The sequence below is a fragment of the Acinonyx jubatus genome, chromosome E4, assembly GCF_027475565.1.
Source record: "Acinonyx jubatus isolate Ajub_Pintada_27869175 chromosome E4, VMU_Ajub_asm_v1.0, whole genome shotgun sequence".
Lineage (NCBI taxonomy): Eukaryota > Metazoa > Chordata > Mammalia > Carnivora > Felidae > Acinonyx > Acinonyx jubatus.
Window position 1 is genome coordinate 31,169,120 of NC_069395.1, and position 16,133 is coordinate 31,185,252.

General features: G+C 38.5%; 1 protein-coding gene, 1 long non-coding RNA gene and 1 other non-coding gene across 8 annotated transcripts in view; all 3 read right to left on the reverse strand.

Moving 5' to 3' along the window:
* The window catches only part of PTPRC (protein tyrosine phosphatase receptor type C), a 123,901-nt gene that overhangs the window by 43,859 nt on the left and 63,909 nt on the right, over positions 1-16,133 (reverse strand). For 3 of the 6 annotated variants that reach the window (XM_027074628.2, XM_027074626.2, XM_015071509.3), the window contains 6 exons: positions 13,944-14,087; positions 13,156-13,212; positions 11,683-11,709; positions 9,718-9,936; positions 7,595-7,723; positions 6,092-6,232 (listed from right to left, as the gene is read on the reverse strand). In XM_027074628.2, coding sequence (XP_026930429.1) covers positions 6,092-6,232; positions 7,595-7,723; positions 9,718-9,936; positions 11,683-11,709; positions 13,156-13,212; positions 13,944-14,087 — 717 coding nt within the window. The remainder of the gene's footprint in view (positions 1-6,091; positions 6,233-7,594; positions 7,724-9,717; positions 9,937-11,682; positions 11,710-13,155; positions 13,213-13,943; positions 14,088-16,133) is intronic. The other 3 variants (XM_053209751.1, XM_027074629.2, XM_027074627.2) reach the window with 1 other exon arrangement.
* On the reverse strand, positions 381-6,082 carry LOC128313116 (uncharacterized). Its single transcript, XR_008293356.1, has 2 exons — positions 2,335-6,082; positions 381-2,046 (listed from the first exon to the last, which is right to left on the reverse strand). It is a non-coding gene; the product is annotated as an uncharacterized LOC128313116 (long non-coding RNA).
* On the reverse strand, positions 6,420-6,583 carry LOC113603999 (U1 spliceosomal RNA). Its single transcript, XR_003425817.1, has one exon. It is a non-coding gene; the product is annotated as a U1 spliceosomal RNA (small nuclear RNA).

The following is a 16,133-nucleotide window of genomic DNA, read 5'->3' on the forward strand; positions in this document are numbered from 1 at the left end:
TTGATAAATACTTAGAGTAAAATTTCTGAGTTATTACTTTACATTCACAAATAGTATTGTTGGTTATTTTGACGTTAGCCATTTTAGCGGGTGTGTAATGTCATCATCCTCTCATAGTTGTTTGTTTAATTTTTTTTAATGTTTATTTATTTTTGAGAGAGAGAGACAGAGTGTGAGCAGGGGAGGGGCAGAGAGAGACAGAGACACAGAATCAGAAGCAAGCTCCAGGCTCCCAGCTGTCAGCACAAGAGCCCGACCTGGGGTGGGGGGGGCTCGAACTCACAAGCTGGAGATCATGACCTGAGCCAAAGTCAGACACTTAACCTACAGAACCACCCAGGCGCCACTCATAGTTGTTTAAATTTTCATTTCCTGGTTGGCTAATGACATTGAGCATCTTTATATATGCTTATTGACCTTTTGCATATCTTCTTTTTTGAAGCAAATGTTCAAAATATTTGCCTATTTTTAATTTGGTTACTTGATTTCTTATTTTGTATTTGGGAGAGTCCCCTATACATTCTGGAGAAACTTCTTTTGTTGAAAATTAATTGTGGATATTTTCCTTAATGTTTGGCTTGATTTTTTTTTTAATTTCCTTAATGGCTTTATTTGAAGAGAACAGTCAATTTTGATGAAGTCTAATTTTTAAATTTACAAAATTCTTGTTTTATGTGTCTTAAGAAACCTTTTCCTACACCAAAGTAGCAAAGACTTTCTAACGTCTTTGTCTAGACATTTTATAGTTCTAATCTCAGTGTTTAGGCCTGTAAATCACTGAGTTAATTTTTATTTTTATTGAGAGGTAAAGACTGAATGTTCATCTTTTCTTCTATAAGGATACCTGGATCATTTATTGAAAAAAAAATAGCCTTTCCCCCACTGAATTGCCTTTATACTTTTACAAAAATATATGTATTTCCACCCCTAGGATTTCTATTTTGTTACATTGATTTATAAGAATTGCAAAGATTTTAGTACTTAATATTCAAAAAGTATTAAATTTTTCTAGGTATGCTGGGGACATAGTTTTAATGTAATTTTATTTTTCTTCTTGTGATTTTGTTTTGGAGGGTTTTTGGAAGGCAGTTTTAGGCAGTTCCCTTAGTCCTTAGCTAACTCCTTCCATATGAAATTTAGAATAACTTTAGTATGTTCTATCAAAAATTCTATAAGATTGTCATTAACAAACAAGTTCAGTAATGTGGCTGACTACAAGATCAATACAGAGAATTAATTGTATGCCTGTATACTGGCAATAACCAATCTGAAAATGAAATTAAGAAAATACTACCATAGAATCGGGAATAAATTTAAAACTGAAAATAAATTTAATAAAAGAAGTACAAAACTTGTTGACTAAAAACTACAAAAAAAATTGGTTTAATAAATTAAGGAAAACAAATGGGAAGACATCCTGTATTCATGGACTGGAAGGCTAACATTGTTGAGATATTACTCCCCAAAGTGATTTTTACAAGTTCATTGCAACCCCTATCAGAATCCTAACTGGCTTCAGCCTAGGTGGCTCTGTCGTCTGAGTATCCAACTCTTGATTTTAGCTCCGGTCACTATCCCAGGGATGTGGGGCCTGCATCAGGCTCCATGCTGAGTGTGGAGCCTGCTTAAGTCTCTCTATCTCTCCTCCACGCCACTTCCCCAGTCACGTGCTCTTTCTCTGTCTCTTTAAAAAAAAAAAAAAAATCCAGTTAGGCTTCTTTGTAGAAATTGACAAGGTGATCCTAAAATTCATATGGAATACCATGGAAAGTTGAATTCTCAAAATAATTTTGAAGAACAAAGTTGAAGGAATCATACTTTCTGATTTCAAAACCTATCAAGCAGCAGTAACCAACAGTGATCCTAGCATAAAAATAGATATGTAGATCAACAGAATAGAGCTGAGAGGCCAGAAATAAGCTCCTTATTATGATTAATTTTTGACGATGGTGGCAAGACTTTTCACTGGGGAAAAGATGGTCTTTCTAGAAAATGGTGCTAGAACAAGAGAATGACTGCATCAAAAGAATTAAATCAAACTCTGACCTCACATTATATACAAATATTAACTCAAAATGGATCGATAGTGTAAAATTTAGTAGAGAAAATTATCAAATTATTAGAAGAGAACATAGGAATAATTCTTTATGGCTTTGGATTTGGCAATGGGTTTTTTTTTATAAATTTTTTTTAATGTTTATTTATTTTTGAGACAGAGAGAGACAGAGCATGAACGGGGGAGGGGCAGAGAGAGAGGGAGACACAGAATCGGAAGCAGGCTCCAGGCTCTGAGCCATCAGCCCAGAGCCCAACGCGGGGCTCGAACTCACGGACCATGAGATCGTGACCTGTGCTGAAGTCGGACGCTTAACCGACTGAGCCACCCAGGCGCCCCATGGCAATGGGTTTTTAATGTGACACCAAAAGCATAAGCAAAGGAGTAAAAATTGATAAGTTTGACTTCATCAAAATTAAAGTATTATCAATTTCAAAAGTTATCAACAAAGTAAAATGACAATTCACAGGATGGAAAAAGATATTTGCAAATGATATATCTGACAAGACACTTGGGTCTAGAATATATAAAAAAACTCTTCTAACTCAATAAAGATTTTTCTAAGTGGGCAAAGGCTTTGAATAGATAAAAGATATACAAATGGCCAATAAACACCTGAAAGCCATGCTCAAAATTATTAGTCATCATCCAAATCACAATGAGGTACTACTTCACACGCATTGAGATGACTATAATAAAAAACACAGACAATAACAAGTGTTGGTGAAGATGTAGTAAGTTAGAACCCCCATGCATTCTGTACGGGGAATGTAAAGTGATGCAGCCACTTTGAGGGAAATACAAACCAAAACCACACTGAGATACCACCTCACGCCAGAGTGGCTAAAATGAACAAATCAGGAGACTATAGATGCTGGCGAGGGTGTGGAGAAATGGAAACCCTCTTGTGCTGCTGGTGGGAATGCAAACTGGTGTAGCCGCTCTGGAAAACAGTGTGGAGTTTCCTCAAAAAATTAAAAATAGAGCTACCCTATGACCCAGCAATAGTACTGCTAAGAATTTACCCAAGGGATACAGGATTGCTGATGCATAGGGGCACTTGTACCCCAATGTTTATAGCAGCACTTTCAACAATAGCCAAATTATGGAAAGAGCCTGAATGTCCATCAACTGATGAATGGATAAAGAAATTGTGGTTTATATACGCAATGTAATACTACGTGGCAATGAGAAAGAATGAAATGTGGCCTTTTGTAGCAACGTGGATAGAACTGGAGAGTGTTATGCTAAGTGAAATAAGTCATACAGAGAAAGACAGATACCATATGTTTCCACTCTTATGTGGATCCTGAGAAACTTAACACAAGACCATGGGGGAGGGGAAGGGGAAAAAAAAAACAGTTAGAGAGGGAGGGAGCCAAACCACAAGAGGCTCTTAAAAACTGAGAATAAACTGAGGGTTGATGGGGGGTGGGAGGGAAGGAAGGGTGGATGATGGGCATGGAGGAGGGCACCTGTTGGGAGGAGCACTGGGTGTTGTATGGAAACCAATTTGACAATCAATTTCATATTACTATAAATAAACAAACAAACAAACAAAGTGATGCAGCCAGTTTGGAAAACAGATTGGCTGTTCTTCAAAATGCAAAATATGATCCCCACATTCTAATCCTAGGTATGAACACAAGAGTAATGAAAACATATGTATACACAAAACTCGTAAATGAATGTTCATAGCAGCATTATTCATAATGGCCAAAAAAATGGAAAAAACTAATCAACGGATGAGCAAACAAAATAAGGTATATCCATACAATGGACTATTATCAGGCAATAAAAAAATAAACTGAAACATTGATACATTTTGCAACATGGAAGCACCCTGAAAACATTATGCTAAGTGAAAGAAGCCAGTCACTAAAGACAGTATATTATACAATTCCATTTATATGAAATATCCAGAATAGGAAAATCCATTGGAGCAGAAAGTTGATTGGTAACTGCGTAGGTGTGGAAAGCAGGAGAGAAATGAGAACAGCCTGCTAATAGATATGGGGTTTCTTTTTGGTGTGACGAAAATGTTCTAAAGTTGATTCTGATGATGATTGCGCAACTCTTAATATATTTAAAAAAACACTGAATTATATACTTTAAGTGGGTGGGTCATGTAGTAGGTGAATTAACAAAGTTTTTTGTCTTGTTTTTAAGAACGTAGCTTCTTGAGGCACCTGGGTGGCTCAGCTGTTTTGAGCGTCCAACTTCGGTTCATGTCATGATCTCACGGTTCATGGGTTCAAGCCCCGTGTCGGGCTCTGTGCTGACAGCTCAGAGTCTGGAGCCTGTTTCAGATTCTGTGTCTCCCTGTCTTTCTGTGCCCCCACCCCCCCCCCCCCCCCCCGCTCATGCCCTGTCTCTGTCTCTCTCTCAAAAATAAATAAACATTAAACCAAAAAAAGAATGTAACTTCTGTTGCAATGGTCTTGCAAAAACTCCCCCTTTCCTGAAATAAATGGTATGTAAAATGGTTTAATTGCTATTTTCTAAGGTTGACGGATTCTTACATTATTGGGATAAATCTTATTTCATGATTTATGATTATGATTATGATTATTAAAGACTTATTTCTTTAGAGCATTTTTAGGTTCACAGGAAAATTGAGGGGAAGGTAGAGAGATTTCTCATATTCCCCTGCCTTTGCCCATGCATAGCACCCTCATTACCAGCGTCCCCCACCAGGGTTTACAAGTGATGAACCTACACTGACACATCATTATCTGCTAGAGTCTATAGTTCATCTTAGGGCTCACTCTTTATGTCATGTATTCTACAGGTTTGAGAAAACGTATCTTATGACATGTAGCCATAATTATGGTACCATACAGAGTGTTTTTATTGTCCCCCAGATCCTCTGTGCTCTATGTATTTCACCCTCCCCACCTCGTCCTGGCAGCCACTTATCTTTTAACTGCTTCCATAGTTTGGCTTTTTCAGAATATCATATAGTTGGACGCATACAGTATGTAGCTTTTCCAGATTGTCTTCCTTTCACTTAGTAATTAGCATTTAAAGTTCCTTCGTGTCTTTTCATGGCTTGATAGCTCATTTCTTTTTAGTGCTCAATAATATTCCAGTTGTCTGGTTGTACTGTCCACCCACCTACTGAAGGACATCTTGGTTGCCTCCAAGTTTGTGAAAAATTATGAATAAAGGTGCCATAAACATGCCTGTGCAGGTTTTTGTGTGGACATAAGTACCAAGTAAGTATTTGACATAAGTATTTGAGTAAGTACCAAGGAGTGTGATGGCTAGATTGTAAGGTAAGAGTATGTTTCGTTCTGTCGAAACCACCAAAACATCTTCCAAAGTGGCTGTACTGCCTTGCATTCCTCCTCTCTCTGCCCTTCTTTCTTTGGTGGTTACTCATAAATTGTCATACACATAATTAACATACTTTTCCTAGCAGACTCTAGACTGGAATCTCCCTCCTTCCACTGAATAAGAGTGGAATTTTAGGACTTCCTTTCTGCCCCCGCCCCCCATCTCCCAAAAGCTATTATTTTCCAAAATGGATCTTTCTAATTGTCATTAGCTATTATAGTCTTGTTATTATTTATATTGCTTGCATTTTAGTAACGCTAATTAGCATATCACCACCAATCCTTAGATGCGCCACTGTGTTTTCATAGCCATGTGCCCACTTCTATCAAAGGCAGGGTTTGCTAGAGGGGCAGAGGGTGCAGGATGCGCCAAGAAAGGAACTTGGCTGCAGGAAGAAATGGGACGTAAGTGAACAAACCATTTCATGTACCTCAGTTTTGTGTCCACCATAAGCTCATGATGGCCTAAAATTTGCAGTTTAAAAAACAAAACAACCAAACCAAACAAACAAACAAAAAAACTTGTCAAAGGTTTGGATCTTCTATCATCCATTTTTGAAATTCTACTTTAAAAATTGATACATATCCATTTTCTGAAACCCTTTCTCCAAATCTACAACATCATTTTCTTTGATTCTCAAAGAATTGTAAGACCATAAGAAGAAATTTTACATGTACATGTAAGTGATATACTCACTTCCAACATCTGTTTCAAAGGTTTCATTTTTGTTCAAAAACTCATTGGCACCATACAATACTTTTAAATTACAGGAATAATTTTGTTTAGGTGAAAGGGGTTCCAAATAAGTTTCGGTTTCATTAGATGAAGAAAAGTTAGCTGAAAGAAATAAGTATCATGTATCAGTACATGTACGAATACAATAATCATATTTAACTCTCTCTTTAGATTTCATATCTGTAATAAATATCTATTAGACTGAAAACTTTAGCAAATAGGAAATAAGTAAAAGATACTAAAAACTACTATAATAATGCATGATTTTGCCACACTCAATTTTTTTTTCCAGAGGAAAGCGCAAACTCAGTCCCCCACTACCACAAATTATGCATTCGAGTTACCCACATTTGAGGAAGATGCAGGGGTCAGTGCATCTGGAGTGCAATGGATAAAACTCACCCTGGGAAAACCACCTTCATGATTGTGGTATCTCCCCTGCCAGATAAGTACACCACACTCGATTTTAAAGAAAATATTAAAAAGTCTAACTGAATTTGAGAGTGTCTCTAATTTCACTGATGGAATGAGTTCTCTGTTCAGAAACTAAGAATCCACCTGAGTTAGCCTTTGCCTAATAGATATTTTAAGTACACCATTACTTTATCATCATTTCATTATAAATCTGTTCTTGCTTTCCTCATACTGCTTGTATCGTAGCTATGAAGCTTCTTTACATGATGATTGCAATCAGTGTCACACTTCATCCTTTGTGTAGTGTGTGTGTGTGCGTGTGTGTGTCTGCCTTGCCAAATATGGCTTAGCAAATGGCTTTACATCAAGGGAGAGTTTCTACTTTAACAAATTCAAATAAAAAGAAAAAAACATTAATTCATTAATTATTAAAAAGAACTAGTATCTCAATTATTGTCCCCCATATGAGCCCAAACCCATATTCCTAGAGGCACTGATTGTGTTTTTCCCACTTTTCTTTCATGTAAATGTTCTTGAGATTGTCCATGAATTTTGTTAATGGAGGGTTGACCACATACATAAACTCTTGAGTCACATGACCTTACGTTTGCTTTTCTTTTTATTCTAACAGTATGTGTGTCATATGTTTTCTATGGCACACTTCCCTGATAACCTTTTCAACAATGCCTTGTGTATAACAGTTGCCAAGAAAATTCTTATAAATTAATTGACTTTTGCTATTTCAAAGATTATTTTGGGGAAAAGTATTTGTCTATTTTGTGAATTTGAGTGGTATAGACAATACAATGTTTTGACTCCATAAAACCATAGACCAAAAGGGGGTGAAAGAAGGTAGAGGAAGGGGAAGAGTGGGGGGAAGAGGAGAGAGAGAGGGAGAGAAAGAAGGAAGGAAAGCAAGAGGAAGGGAGGGAGGGAAGGAAGGAAGGAAGGAAGGAAGGAAGGAAGGAAGGAAGGAAGGAAGGAAAGAATAGATAATATCTAGAACAACTTTCTACCATAAAAATATTCCAATCAAAGCTATATTCTTACCACAATTAAGTACGTGTGTAATCTTTTTTTCATCACAAGTAAAGTTTTCCTTTTTTTCCAGTCTTAAACAAATAGAAATATTTGCTTTTGTTGGCTCTGTACAAGTTTTCAAATAGAAACTTTCAGGATCTGTCAAAAAGAAGACATAGAAACAGATGATTAATGATTCATAATGTGTGCCATGTGTTCAATTAAAGTCTCTGAAACTATATTCGTGATATAGTCTTTGAGAGCATTTAGTTTTGAAAGTTTTGAAAAACTCCAATAACTCGGGGTTTAACATGCCTCGATTATATAGCTTATTCTTTTTTGAACATCACACATTTTGGAAAGCATTTAATTGGCAGCATTTTATTTAGAATTTATCTTACCTTTAAAAAATGGGACCCAAGCAAATTTCTAGATGAAATTGCATTTTTTTGCACATTTTAAAACACTCACTTCATTTGTTCTTACTTATATCTTCCACTTTTTAATTTACTCTGTGATTTTTTTTATTAAATGATTATTAGAGTATGGGGGTCCTGTCTTGGAGAATACGTTTTGTAAATTGTCATTTTCTGTTTCTAAATGATAATTTATTTCAGTAATATTTGGAGAAAATGAATAAGTTACATGACATTTTTCCAAAAATACCAAAATTTAGCCTACTTTTTAAACTTTTCATTCCAGTTAGTTAACGTACAGTGTAATATTAGTTTCAAGTGTATAATATAGTAGTTCAACACTTCCATACATCACCCTGTGCTCAACACAAGTGAAGTCCTTAATCCCTAACCACCTCTTCAACCCATCTCCCCATCCCCTTCCACTCTGCTAGCCTTTAGTTTGTTCTTTATCGCTAAGAGTCTGTTTCTTGTTCTCTCCCTCTCTCTCTCTTATTTTTCCCTTTGTTCATTTTGTTTCTCAAATTCCATATGTGAGTGAAGTCATATGGTATTTAACTGTTTCATTTCACTTTATACCCTCTAGCTGTATCCATGCCGTTGCAAATGACATATCTGATGAAGGGTTAGTATCCAAAATATATAGAGAACTTATACAAATCAACACCCCAAACACAAATAATCCAGTTTAAAAAGGGGCAGAACACTTTAACAGACATTTGTCCAAAGAAAACAGGCAGATGGCCAACAGACACATGAAAAGATGCTCATCATCACTTATCATCAGGGAAATGTGAATCAAAACTACAAGAGCTATCATCTCACACCATCAGAATGGCTAAAATCAACAACCCAAAAAACAACAGGTGTTGGTGGAGAAAAAGGACCCCTCACGCACTGTTGGTAGGGATGCAGACATTGTGGAAAACAGTATGACCCTTCCTCAAAAAGTTAACGATAAAACTACTTTATAATCCAGCAATCTCCCAGATGGATATTTCCCCAAACAGTACAAGAACATTAATTCAAAGGGATACATGCATCCCTATGTTTAAAGCAGAATTATTTGCAATAGCCAAGATACGGAAGCAAACTTCAACCTATTTAAATGTGTTCTTGAATTATTATGTGATATGAAAGAGTAGACAAATGTACACAGTTCCTGAATCCCTTTTCCAAAATGCATTTTGTTATATTCTTCGGTGTAGGGGGCTTGATACCCTTACCCCCTTCCCCTTCTCAGCAGTAGGTGAGCCGGCAGAAGTGGCTTGATCACCTTAACATGATTATAACTCTCTTTTTTTGTGTGTGAACGTAGTTTTGTTCTTTCCACAAACATCAAATCCTTGACTTTGGGGTTTACCCCAATATACTCCAGACACACTTGTATCTAGAAGAATAAATATGTGCACATCTATATTTAATGACTTGAACTAAGTACGGAGGGGGAAGAAAGCTTATAGGTAATCACTTATCCACAGTGGGATAAGTCATACCTAACCTACTTGAAACACTCTGTAAAAGGAGTATAGGGAGGGAGTAAGGGGTAAAGAAGGCTTATGAACTCCTAATTTCACTGGGTTAGAAGAACAGAAGGTTCGCCCACTAGCGTCCAGCTGACATCTTTCCCCTCACCCCTGTTCATTTACCAGACAGATTCCTTCACCCACTAGAATGAAAAACACGTGGATTTGTATTCTTTTGTAAATATACAAATAGAAACCAATTTAAACTTACCTGGTGGTACGTCCAATTCTATAATTTTATTTGGAGGATCACAAGAAGTATGACTGATAGTAACATTCTTATTTTCACATGCTGGTAGGTTACGGATCTCATTCATTTTACATATGGCAATTTCACACTTCACATCATCGCTAACATTTAGTTTTGCTATAAATGAATTATTTCCATAGTCATAACGATATTTCACACTGATAACTTTATATTTCTCATCTGAAAGAAAATAAAAACGTGGATTCCCTTTTTAAAAATTTTTCAGAATAAGCTTACATCAAATGCAAGCGCTTTAACATAGATTTTCAAAAGTATCAAATATCTAACAAAATGTCCCCAGAAACATAAAAAAAAAAAGAAAAAACACATCAGGTGTGTCCATGATTATTTTTTCAAAATTCCCTTTACATCGACTGCCTATCAAGGACCTCAGCTTTTAAGTTTATACTTGGATGATTAATAGATTAATGTCTTATCTCCCTAACTCGACTATATGTTTTATGACAGCAAAGGCCAGTGTATTTTGAACACCACCATAAACCCAAGTCATTACATAAAACCTGTCATTAGCAGAGGCACACTTGCTTGAATTACTGGTTGAAATGATACACGAATGAAACATCTGATGAATTTCTTCTTGCTTTATCATTTCCCTTACTTCCTAAAATGCAGTTGTTGATTACCTGTTTCTCCAAATTTGTGGAACATTAATTCAGGGGGCACAGGCCTCATTATTCCTTTACCTAGGTAGAATTATTGATAACGAACCCTCCTAAGTACCTCTCCTTAGCGCTATGTTGCATTCCCTTCTTTCTTTAAAAAACATTGTTGAATGGTAAAAAATATCTTTTCAACAAATACTAATTTGTCCCTCACTTTCAACCCAATGAACATTATTAAGCCCTTATTATGTTTGAGACACTGCCCCAAGCACTAAGAATACAAACCATTGGCTTTTAGAAATGTAGAGTCTAATGTGGAGACCGACATAGACGGGTGGCTGCAGACGAGCAAACCCCTAAAATAAGAATGTGTACAAAATAGTAAGGGAGGAAAGTAGTGAGAAATCTAGTCAGAGTGTAAGGATAGGAGAGGCTCTCAGAGGAGGTGGGTGACTCAGTTTGTATTTGGAAATATGAGCAGGACATAGAAAAATAGATGGTGGGAACAGGGGTGCTGGATGAGGATAGAGAGGAATTCTAAGTGGAGAGGAAGAGGAGGAGAGAACACGGACGCATGATGTAAACATTATGTGTTTAGGAAACTGTAAGTAGTTTCATATTAGTTAAGTGAAGAGCGTCAAGAGGCAATAACACAAGAGGAGTATGATCATAAAAGACCATATTAATTAAGCAAACATATGAAGGCTGATCTTTACATTATAACGCATGGACAGCTACTGAAGGCAGAGACTTCGGTGGTGAGATTCAGCAATGTGCAGAGGGTTAAGCCCTGACCACGAATGACTACTTTCACTGGGAAGAGAGTAGGAACGTGCAAAGAGGGTTGTACAAGCTGTTCTCAAACATCTGCTTTGAGCCAAACCCTGGCAAGACAGAAGGACAGAGAGACAGAGACAAAAACAGATTCTTTTACTTGATAAGCCTTGAAGACATTCTCCACATTTCACATTTATTGTTACAACGCATCCTTAACTCCTGCCACCCCAAAGCAAGTTTGGTATTTTCCACTTCACACACACTCAATCTGAAGTTAAGTGGCTTCACCAAAGTTGTTGAGCTAGTAATTATTAATTCTGGTGCTCAAAACTTATGTCTGAATATGACATCAAAGTTTCTTGCCTCTGAAGGACACAGGCTCTTAAGATTTGGAGCTAATCATTGCGGGGAAATGGGAGCCAGTGAGTCTAGCTTGTTAGTGGCTCCTGGAGGTTGGAATGAAGAAGCAGATAAGGAAAATGCTATTCTAAAGTGATATATGCTGCCTCCAAATTAACAAACTTACCACATGATTGCTTAGGTGTAGTAGGAACTGTAATAGAAAAAAAAGAGAGAAAGCAAATTATTAAAATTTCATTTACAACATCTCTGCTATCTATGGTCGTTTGGGGTGAGGAGGTTTACAATGTTTTCAACTTCATAAATTGGAAAGTCTGTGAGTTAGTTTTAACATAGAACACAAGGTTTTGTACAATGTACAACACAGTGCTTGGTATAATGCTTTAATCTCAAAACTTCAAATGTTATAAACTAATGAGCTAGTTCTGTAAGACATTTTCATGAGTTTAGCCCAATAAACATGATGGTAATAATGATAATAATAATAATAATAATAATAATAATGTTGAGGTTTTTTCCAGCACACATTTGATTATGGCGTGGTGACTTGGCTAACCATTCACGTACCTAAAAACATGTAAAGGTCCTCCTCCCCTTGATTACTCTCAAAATAGATTTATATCATTATAACCCCTAGAGAGTTCAGTTGACACGTTTGTTGAAAAAAAAAATCAGAAAATAGGCAAAGGCGGCTTCACTCTCTGGTTTAACTCGTGTAAGTTCTTTGCACCTATAGTGGATCCAGCGTAGTGAATGGCTCTTTCAACAAATTGAAACACATCGTGGGGGAAGCATATTTGTATTTAACTGAAGAATGGGTGGAAATGTGCCAAGAGATCCTGCCAACCTGGTCTTTGAGTTGGAAGAATTTGGGAGAGGACCATGGGCTTGCCCACTCTGCCATGGCCAGCCCACTGACTGCCACCGCCAATTGCTGGGTCCGTTCAGATCTCTTGCCTTTGCTTGCATGGTCCATGCCACATGACTGGAGCTCTGCACTCAATCCTCTGCCATTCGCCACTTGGAATGGGGAGTCCCATGGATAGACTTGTTCTTTTTCATGCTAATACCTAAGCCCACTCTTAGAGAAAGAAGTCATAGTATTTTTGATCGTTTTTCTATGCCTTTGCATAAAGCACACAACCCTTGGGGGATGTCATAATGATATGAAAAGATATCACAGTAACATTATGCACTGATCTCACCGGCTATTGCACAGCTAAAATATGTGGGGTTTTTTTTGTTTTGTTTTTTAATTTTTTTTAACGTTTATTTATTTTTGAGACAGAGAGAGACAGAGTGTGAACAGGGGAAGGGCAGAGAGAGAGGGAGACACAGAATCTGAAACAGGCTCCAGGCTCTGAGCTGTCAGCACAGAGCCCGACGCGGGGCTCGAACTCACAGCCCGTGAGATCATGACCTGAGCCGAAGTCAGACGCTTAACCGACTGAGCCACCCAGGCGTCCCTAAAATATGTGTTTTAAGACTAACTGCCATTCCACAGTCCCCATCATTCGAATACTCAATTGAACTTCTCAAAAAAAGCGCCCCCCGAGAGAGCAAATGGAAGACCCTTCTACGAGCACATCCCAGGTACATGGTAGTAGTATGACTGCATGGCTGAGGGTAAGATTGTCACCTGTTGCGGAAGCAGTCATAATGCTTGTTGCGGGTGGCGTGGACGTAAGACTCTGACCTGCAAGGAAATGAACAGAGAATAAAAGTTAGTGAGTTTGTCATAATGAAGGGCAAGGGAAAAACTCTTTAGCAACGATACTTTCTTTCTCTCCTAACTGAATCACTGGACTTGACACTTGCTCCTTGTCAAAACAGGAAAGTGAGCCAAAACCTTATCTATCTACCAATGGCCCTTTAAGATAACCAATAGTTCCAATAATTAGAGCTTGATATTCAGTAAGTTGAGAGAAACTGTTCTTTCTTTGGTGTAATTCTTACCTGATGTGCAATCTTCCTCAAACTACTCCTTTCTCCTTCAATAACTTCCTTATTTTAATTACTAATAAGGATCCCACTTATTCTTTTTAAATACTCACTGCTTCCCAGGCATTTTACATATTTGGTCCTCACATCCATCCCCTAAAATGAATATTACAATATCTATTTTTACAGAAGGGAAAAGCATCACACAAAACCTATTAGTAGCTTGTGCTAAAGTCAGCCAGAAAGTTAACCGGACTGGATTGGACCCCAGAGCTATATCCTGAACTTTCATGATATGAATAACAAAACGAAGCACGCCCAGAAACAAAGCTTACTGGCAAGTTTATTCTGGCTCATTTGATATCAGTATGTGAAACGTCGCTGCAAATAATATTTGGTATGAAATACGTAAAAGAACTGCATTCAAGTCTCAAATTTCCAGTTCATTACCCACAACTCAAAACCCCTAGAGCACCGCGGGCAAACCTGAGGAGTTATCTTTGGTGGTGATGCTGGAGATGAGTGAGGGTAGGGCAGCAGAGCTGCTGAGTGCGGGGCTGAGGGTCGCTACTGGTGTGAAAGCTGTGTCTGCAGGGAAGGTGCTGGGTGGAATCGTCTCTCCTGGAAAACCTGCAATCAGAAAGGCCATCATCACGGTCATCCATTTTCGCCACAGAAGGGCAATGGCCAGACATTCAGCGTAAACAGAGCATTGAGCCTTAGGCCAAGCAACGATTGAGCACGTAGCTGTCTGTGTTCTGCAAAACTGAATGAAAACCAGCCAGGCCTGCAGAAGTTTCACATCGTGCAACTCAACGCCTAGGCAGCTTTGTAATCAGAGCACCAGTTGTAAAATATTTGGCACCTGAGGAGACAGCTGGTTTGCACAAGCCAGGGAGGCCAAGCTTTCCAACCAAGGGATGCCTTAGGTGATGGCGAAAATGCACCCGAGCGACAGAGTGGGGTGCTGGCTTGCAGAGCTCTGGGTGGCAAAGGGGGTGTGAAGGTTGGAAGAAGAGGAAGCACAACGTGCCATGTGCTAGAAACCTTGCCTGGGGGGCACCTCCCTGGGGAGGCCTTTCTGGGTGCAGATGCCTAGCTCTAATTTTCTTACATGAGAGCTGAATGGGCTTCTGCCTTTGCAGCTGCTGAGCTCAGGGTGTTTTCCTTTCCAGGTGGAGGTTACAATTCTACTTTCACTATGTTGATTGCCCTCGCCAGGAAAAAATCAAATTGGTTTAGAACCAAAGAACTTCTGCATCATCCAGACACCATTTCCTTATTTTCCAAGCAAACCTAAGCAAATACGTATAGAATTGGTGTCGTAGCTGAAGAAACTGCACAACGTATTTGGTTAGGACTTGGTGCCAAGCTTCAAAGCACCCAAGGCATGCTACATCTTCCTGCAGACATCACACCCAGAATTCCGACACAAGCAATCAGTATGTATTCACTGGATGCCTACTAGGGGACTGGCACTCCGGTAGTTGTCGCGGCAAAAACAAAGGACATGCTAACCAGCCTTTATTTGAGCTTATTTGGTTAGTTCCCTGTCATGGTCCCTGGGGTCATCAGTTCAATGATACAAGATTAGTCTTGCATTTGTAAGATTCTCAGGGTTTCGGAAGAATGAAACAGGCATGCACATTCTGGAAACGGTTTCAGAACAAGCATGCAGGCATCGTCCAATTACAAACCGAGCACAGTCCGTAACTTCACATCTACAGCCATTAGCAATGAAAAGGCATCTTCCAAAAATTTGAGTTTAGGTTCTCAGCTCAGTCTTCAAAAGCCACTACCTCCCCTGCATGTAAGTAAACCATAGAGTAGAATGAATAACATAAATATCAGTTCTGCAGTTCTGGATCCCCAGAGAAAGTCTCCAACACAACACAGAGAAGGGTAGGAAGGTTTAATTTTTCTTCTTAAAAAAAATAGACTCAGAAATGACCCTCTGCTGAGCTTTAAAAATCAGTGGGTTTGGGGCGCCTGGGTGGCTCAGTTGGTTAATAGTCCAACTTCAGCTCAGGTTGTGCTCTCGGGGTTCCTGAGTTCAGCCCAAGGTCAGGCTCTGTGCTGACAGCTCAGAGCCTGGAGCCTGGATTCTGGTCTCCCTCTCTGTCTCTGCTCCTCCCCCACCTCAAATAAAATTTTAAAACATTAAATTTTTTTTTAAAACATCAGCGGGTTTGTCTTTCTCCTTCTTCCACATTCTTTCCTTCTCTTTCACAGGCTTGTTCTCTTTGCCTCCCCTAAGAGTCCCTTGTCCTCATGCTGTTCTAAAGCCCCTGCTTTTACAATTTTCATCAGGTTAATGAATCCTAATCAGTTTTTAATTAGTGGAATTAGCCACCGTGAGAGGAAGAATTTCTTCATGAGGACACATAGAGTGGTTTTTGCAACAACCAGCCCCTACAGGCCAGTCCTCTTCAGTTATTTTACAGCTTCTTCTCATCTGTAACTTCTGAATCTGTGGCTTTGCTGAAAGTTCCAGATCGTCTTACTGTAGTTCTCGTGGTAGCTGGAGTGGGCAGAACAAGGCAGGGAAGGGAGGGCAACTCTTTCCCAGGTCACTTTAAGTTTGTGCATTGCCTGTAATGATTTTTGTGCCAACAGAAGACTTTTAATACCTCATAATTATTCTATTTGATATGTTGGACTTCCATATTTGATTCA